The sequence below is a fragment of the Engraulis encrasicolus genome, chromosome 2, assembly GCF_034702125.1.
Source record: "Engraulis encrasicolus isolate BLACKSEA-1 chromosome 2, IST_EnEncr_1.0, whole genome shotgun sequence".
Taxonomy (NCBI): Eukaryota; Metazoa; Chordata; class Actinopteri; order Clupeiformes; family Engraulidae; genus Engraulis; species Engraulis encrasicolus.
This window is the reverse complement of record NC_085858.1, coordinates 58,240,429-58,248,169: the sequence shown is the minus strand read 5'-3', so window position 1 is coordinate 58,248,169 and position 7,741 is coordinate 58,240,429. Positions and strand designations below refer to the sequence as shown.

At 47.7% G+C, this 7,741-nt stretch overlaps 1 protein-coding gene across 2 annotated transcripts in view; it reads right to left on the bottom strand.

Annotated features, from left to right (window-relative positions):
• Window positions 1-395: 395 nt before the first annotated feature.
• LOC134442858 (casein kinase I-like) overlaps window positions 396-7,741 on the bottom strand; it is a 20,151-nt gene continuing 12,805 nt past the window's right edge. The window contains exons 8-11 of one of the 2 annotated variants that reach the window (XM_063192824.1): window positions 5,621-5,759; window positions 2,856-2,998; window positions 875-926; window positions 396-670 (exon numbers count right to left, since the gene is read on the bottom strand). In XM_063192824.1, coding sequence (XP_063048894.1) covers window positions 894-926; window positions 2,856-2,998; window positions 5,621-5,759 — 315 coding nt within the window. In that variant the 3' untranslated portion in view covers window positions 396-670; window positions 875-893. Of the gene's footprint in view, window positions 671-874; window positions 927-1,877; window positions 2,240-2,855; window positions 2,999-5,620; window positions 5,760-7,741 lie in introns of those variants that run through there. The other variant, XM_063192816.1, reaches the window with a different exon arrangement.

Sequence of the window (7,741 nt, the reverse complement as noted above, 5' to 3'; positions counted from 1 at the left end):
GGAATCCAAAATGTCTTACACCGCGATGAGGACAATCGGTAGTCCCAATGGAGGCTGTGTGTGTGTGTGTGTGTGTGCGTGTGCGTGTGCGTGTGGGCTGGGCCTTACAGAACAGCAACAGAGTCTCTGGGCTCCGATTGGTCAGGTTCTGGGCTCTCTGGCCTGTCATTGGTCAGACGCTGGTGGCGGAGCATGCAGACAGAAGGGGGCGGGGCATAAATGAGAGTGAGAGAATGTGTGTGTGTAGGTTGTAGGTAAATAAATTATGGGGGGGGGGGGTGTAAAAAATGTGTGTCTGTGTGTGTGTTGGTGAGGGTGTGGAATGGTGGTGGTGGTGTGTGTGTGTGTGTGTGTGTGTGTGTGTGTGTGTGTGTGTGCGTGCGTGTGTGTGCGTGTGTGTGCGCACTGTCCATTGCTAGAGTTCCAGAAAAAAATGCACACAAGGCACCATCACACACACTCGCATATGTGTGTGTGTGTGAAAATGTGTGTGTGTGTAATCCACAATCAACACAAGGTGCGCAGTACAAACAGAATGTGTGTGTGAGGGGGGTGTTGCTGGACAGTGGTGTGTGTGTGTGTGTGTGTGTGTATCCCAGATGATCCAGAATGTTTTCTGGCTTCGTGGCTTCAGGAACGCAGTAGCACACCGTCACCTGCAGGTGGCAGACTACAAACACACACACACACACACACACACACACACACACACACACACACACACAGAGAAACAGAAAAATATATTACATTATTGTTTTTCCATCTTCACTTCAAGAGACTTTCAAAGAATTTCGTAGAATTTTACGGAATGAATATTACGGAAATATTACTGTGCTTGAGTTGGTGTGCACGTGTGTGTGTGTGTTATACTCACAGTTGTGTGTGTTGCTGGGTTACTTGGCGTGATGATCGAACGGAATGCTATTCTGAAGGAGAAAAACAACATGTTACAAACACATAGAGACACACACACACACACACACACACACACTCTCTCTCTCTCTCTTTCACACACACTCAGCATGAAACGCTATATACCCCGACTTTCAATCACATACAATTATTACCCAATTCTCACTCTCTCATTTTCTCTCCCTCCCTCTCTCTCTCTCTCTCTTAAATATGAACAATTATTACCCAATTCTCACTCTCTCATTTTCTCTCCCTCCCCCTCTCGCTCTTAAATATGAACAATTATTACCCAATTCTCACTCTCTCATTTTCTCTCCCTCCCTCTCTCTCTCTCTCTCTTAAATATGAACAATTATTACCCAATTCTCACTCTCTCACTTCTCCCCCTCCCCCCTCTCTCTCTCTCTCTTACATATTAACAATTATTACCCAATTCTCACTCTCTCATTTTCTCTCCCTCCCTCTCTCTCTCACATATTAACAATTGTTACCCAATTCTCACTCTCTCATTTTCTCTCCCCCCCCCCCTCTCTCTTACATATTAACAATTATTACCCAATTCTCACTCTCTCATTTTCTCTCCCTCTCTCACTAGTTTATGTACAAACACATATAAACAATTGTTACCCAATTCTCTCTCTCTCTCACTCTCTCTCTCTCACTCTCTATCTCTCTCTCTCTATCTCTCTCTCTCTATCTCTCTCTCTCTATCTCTCTCTCTCTCACTCTCACTCTCCATCTCTCACTCTCTCTCTCACTCTCCATCTCTCACTCTCCATCTCTCACTCTCCATCTCTCACTCTCCATCTCTCACTCTCCATCTCTCACTCTCCATCTCTCACTCTCCATCTCTCACTCTCTATCTCTCACTCTCTATCTCTCACTCTCACACACGCTCACACACATGCACTCCGACATGTACTCGGGCACACACACACACTCAAAGACTGATCTGACACTCAGGATACATGGGCTCATGGAACAGGACACTTTATTCTCATTCAACTGACTGATGGGCTGTTCTGATTGGACAAGGGCAGAGGAGGGGGTGTGGCGAAGGCTGGGCCGAGTTAAGAGGCACTTCTTATTGGCCAGGACGGTTGAGCAGATGAGGTATTTTATTGGTTGTCAGATGAGGAGGGGGAGTGGCTAGGGGACAGGGCTGGGTGGCTGAAGGATTCTATTGGTCGTCGGGTGGCGTGGGGGTGTGGCCGGGGTTGGGGGCGGGACTGGGCACCTGGACGTGCGTCGACATGCGAGAGGCCGATTCCTGTCTGGCCGCAAGGTCAAAGGTCGAGGGGGTGTGGCCTGAGTTAGGGGCAGCTACCTGGGATGGTGACATGCAATACATTACTAACATACACTACATTACACTGCACTACACTACTAAAATACACTATATTACACTGCACTACATTACTAACATACACTACATTACACTAAATCTACTATATTACAATACAATACACTACACTGTCATATTACACTGCATTATTAGACTAAATTGCAATATATGCAGTGTGTGTGTGTGTGTGTGTGTGTGTGTGTGTGCATGTGTGTGTTTACCTGTGAGGTGGACATGCGTGACATATGTGTGTGTGTGTGTGTGTGTGTGTGTGTGTGTGTGTGCATCTGTAATTTGGACGTGTGTGTGTGTGTGTGTGTGTGTGTGTGTGTACCTGTGAGGTGGTCATGCATGACATATGTGTGTGTGTGTGTACCTGTGATGTGGACATGCGTGACGTGTGTGTGTGTGTGTGTGTGTGTGTGTGTGTGTGTGTGTGTGTGTACCTGTGAGGTGGACATGCGCGACGCGTGTGTGTGTGTGTGTGTGTGTGTGTGTGTGTACCTGTGAGGTGGACATGCGCGACGCGTGTGTGTGTGTGTGTGTGTGTGTGTGTGTGTGTGTGTGTGTGTGTGTGTGTGTGTGTATGTGTGTGTACCTGTGAGGTGGACATGCGCGAGGCGTCTTGTCGTCCCGTCAGGTCTGAGGAGGAGACGTTGACAGGAGCGCCGCGGTGGAGGCGCATGCTGACCTTACGCTCCCGATCCGGACCGGTCACCGGGCGAGGAGACGCAGCGTTGGCTAGAGGAGGAGGAGAGAGGAGGAGGAGAGAGGAGAGGAGAGGAGAGGAGAGGAGAGAGGAGAGGAGAGGAGAGAGGAGTAGAGGAGAGAGGAGTAGAGGAGAGAGGAGTAGAGGAGAGAGGAGTAGAGGAGAGGAGAGGAGAGAGGAGAGAGGAGAGAGGAGAGGAGAGGAGAGGAGGAGAGGAGAGGAGAGGAGAGGAGGAGAGGAGAAGAGAGGAGAGGAGAGGAGAGGAGAACAGTGGAGATGAGAGGAGATGAGGAGAGGAGAACAGGGTACAGAAGAGCAGAGGAGAGAAGAGGAGAGGAGAGGAGAGGAGAGGAGAGGAGAGGAGAGGATAGGATAGGATAGGAGAGGAGAGGAGAGGAGATGAGGAGAGGGGGGGAGGGAGAGGAGAGGAGGAGAGAGGAGGAGAGGAGAGGAGTGGAGAGGAGAGGAGAGGAGAGGAGAGAGGAGAGGAAAGGAGGAGAGGAGAGGAGAGGAGAGGAGAGGAGAGGAGCGGAGAGGAGAGGAGAGGAGAGGAGAGGGGAGGGGAGAGGAGTGGAGAGAGGAGAGGAGAGGAGAGGAGAGGAGAGGAGAGAGGAGAGAGGAGAGATGAGAGAGGAGAGGAGAGGAGAGCAGAGGAGAGGAGAGCAGAGGAGAGGAGAGGAGAGGAGGAGAAGAGAGCAGAGTGGAGGAGAGAGGAAGAGGAGAGGAGAGAGCAGAGGAGAGGAGAGCAGAGGAGAGGAGAGGAGAGGAGATGAGATGAGATCAGAGGAGAGGAGGAGAGGAGGAGAGGAGAGGAGATAGAAGAGGAGAGAGGAGAGGAGAGGAGGAGGAGAGGAGAGGAGACACGTTAGAGGGAGGAGAATAACACACAACACACATTTCACAGAAAAAAAAGAAAAAAAAAGAAAACACACATTCCACAGGAGAGAGAGAGTGATGCATAGTCACATTCTGATGGAGGTGTAGAATTGAAGTTCTAACTTAGGCCAAATCCCATTCCTAATTTCTTTCCCTACACCTTCCCCTTGGCCCTCGTCCCGTCAAAACGGAACTGTAAGGCGTAGGGCTTGCAATGCAACCCACATGAATTAAGACACCCACGGAATGACAATTTTGAAATACAATTTTGTGTGCTGTTTGCTGCCAATTTTTAAAGGCATTCGCAGTGCATTCAGGGAAATCTGTCGTAGCCCTCCATTTGGAGTGTCGTGTCGGAAAATCTCTGTTTGGGGAGGTAGAACTTTTCCCTTACCCCCACCCCTCTGTCTTAACGTGAATTGGGACGCCACTACCCCTACACATGTCATGGGTGAGCGGTTAGGGTGTCAGACTTGCATCCCAGAGGTTGCCGGTTCGACTCCAGACCCGCCAGGTTGGTGGGGGGAGTAATCAACCAGTGCTCTCCCCCATCCTCCTCCATGACTGAGGTACCCTGAGCATGGCACCGTCCCACCACACTGCTCCCCATGGGGCGCCACTGAGGGCTGCCCCCTTGCATGGGTGAGGCATAAATGCAATTTCGTTGTGTGCAGTGTGCAGTGTTCACTTGTGTGCTGTGGAGTGCTGTGTCACAATGACAATGGGAGTTGGAGTTTCCCAGTTGGACTTTCACTTTTCTTCCACATGAAGGCGCGAAGCGGAGGGGAAGGGGAAAGGCACGCTGACCTAACACAAGGCCCCTCAATGGCTATGTGCTCCTCTCTGATAACACAAGGCCCCTCAATGGCTATGTGCTCCTCACTGCCTATGTGCTCCTCAATGGCTATGTGCTCCTCTCTGATAACACAAGGCCCCTCAATGGCTATGTGCTCCTCACTGCCTATGTGCTCCTCAATGGCTATGTGCTCCTCACTGCCTATGTGCTCCTCAATGCCTATGTTCTTCGCTCTGATAAACAGCTGTGACTTCTCAGGTCATTGGTTTTCAGGTAATCAAAGTTCCACATACAGTATAGTTGTGGATATGTATAAAGCCAATAGGTGAAGTGTGGTGATATTGTGTGTGAGAAAGTTTCTGTGTGTGTGATTATTTAGCATGGTCCTGACGATCCCATAATACTACCATTTCATTTCGTATTTATGGTCTGGAAGTTGTGTGATCTGACGCGATTGCAGGAAGCGGGAAGTTTGCACTCAGTTATGGTTTGAAATGATTGGACAGCTCTCACCCAATCGCTGACAGTTACTCAACAACAACATATCGCAGACCAGAGCCATTGGCACAGACATTTTCGTCATCGTCACAACCGTCCTCCCCCTTTCTCCCCCACGTGTGGCGCTTATTCGCTTATTGGCTGTTTTCTGACTAGATTAGATGGGGGGGGCGTTGAGATCAAAATCCCACCGCTCTGGATACTCCACAGAAGAGCGAGGCCAGACTACCGTAGTGGAACCAATCCTTTGGCGGAAGTACGTAGGATGGCTCGCGAGGCCAGTGTGAGAAAGTTTCTGTGTGTGTGTTTATTGTCATCAATGCACAATGAATACAGAATAGCAAGCTGCTGAACTGAAAGCATGATGTCTCCACAGTGTGTGTGTGCGTGTGCGTGTGCGTGTGCGCGCGTGTGTGTGTGTGTGTGTGTGTGTGTGTGTGTGTGTGTGTGTGTGTGTGTGTGTGCGCGGGTGTGTGTGTGTTACCTGGAGGAGTGTGTGGTGAGTGTGTGGGTCTAGCGGATGCTGACTGTAAGCCCCGCCCTCCTGCCTGACGGCCGCGTGTGATTCGCTCGTCTCTCTCCCGACGCTCACGATCAGGATCCTCTGACGCCCGATTGGCTCCCTGCAGAAAACACACACACACGCACACACACACACACACACACACACGTTATTAAGCACGCATACACACTATTTAATACTCGCACACACACATGCATTATTAAACACAAACACACTTAATGTGCACACACTGAAACACACGTCATCATCTGCCCAGAGACACACACACTTACGAATTAGAGCATGTTCTAATATTCCAGTCCACACACACACACACACACACACACACACACACACACACACACACGTAAGAATTTGAGCATGTTCTAATGTTCCAGTCCACACACACACACACACACACACACACACACACACACACACACACACACACACACACACACACACACACACACACACACACACACACACACACAGTTGAGGACGATATTATTAGTCTCCCTCCCGAAATTAGACATATCTCTTCATTGATCATTGAGAATGATCATTATTAATAAATGTGTGTTATTCTGGAAACAAATACACCATGGAGATAGTATCCAATAAGCTAAACTTGGACTTTTCCATTTTCACAATGAGTTTAAACAAAAAAGTGTAAAAATGGCGAGGACAAAATTATTAGCCCCCTTATCATTAATAGTCAATACAGTGCCATTTATGAACAAAAATTGACACCAGGCACTTTGATTAGTTGTTAACTATGTTGGCACATGTCCTACCTGGCCCATTTTTTTCATCGCAAATAGTTAAGCTGGTCCAAATTGCATGGATGTTGAGGATGGACATTCATTTTCAGCACTCCTCAAATACTATCTAAAGGATTGAGGCCTGAACCACTCCATGACCATGGTTTTAGTAACCTTGAAGAACATTTGAACTATTTTGGATGCAAGTTTTGGGTTATTATCTTATTGAAAGATCCAGTGAAGATCTTAGCTCCCTCTATGAGCATATTTTTGCAAGGTCACTTTCCACATTCTATCATAATTTTCAGTTTTTATGATGCTGTACACCCAAACAAGGTTTCCTGTGGCTGAGGCTGCCACAGAATGATGCATCCACCACCATGTTTAATTGTGGAAACCATCTTATAACGATTCAAGGCCTATCCCTTTCTTCACCTGACAGAAGCAGAATTCATGCATCAAAGCAGGTGCAATTGAATATCATCAGATGAAAGCAGAGACGTTCAAAACTCATTTTTGACTTTCAAATGTTCACAGGCAAAGCTCAATAACACTCTGCTATGCACTGCCTTTAGTGAAGGGGTTCTTCTGTGATGATGGTCCCAAAGCCCAATCTGATGACAAGCCCTAACAACTGTCTTTCTTGGTGGGGAAAAAAACTCCAGGTGAGGCCAGGTCAATAACAATCATCTGGGCAGGTGTCCAATGCTTCTTTGGTCTAATGAGGCTAAGCAGTTTCCACAGTTACACATAGTAGTGGGGCATCAAGTTTAGTCTGTTATTCAGCCTCAGACACAGGGAGTCTGGGTCTGAATCTGGATTGCTGGGTCTTCCAACAACATTGTAACCCAAAGCATACATTTAGATTAGTTCAGAGGTTCTTCAAGGACACTAAAACCATGATATTGGAATCACCCGCTCATAGTCCAGTCCTCAATCCCACTGAGAGTCTGTGGTTAATGTCTATGCTCAGCATCCATGCGATTTGGACCAGCTAGAACACTTTGCAGTGAAGAAATGGGCCAAAATCCCTAGTGGGCCATGTGCCAACCTAGGTACTGTAGCAACTTATCAGAGCCTGTTGTCAGTTTTGGTTCATAAATGGCGCCATATTGACTATTAATGATCAGGGGGCTAATAATTTTGTCCTTGTCATTTTTGCCCTTTTTTGTTTAAACTCATCGTAACAATAGAAAAATCCAAATTCAACTCATTGAACATTATCTCCATCAGTGTATTTGTTTCCAGAATAACAGAAACAGAAATAATGGTCATTCTTACTGAGAAATCAAGAGAAATGTCTAATTTCAGGAGGGGGGCTAATAATACCGTCCTCAAC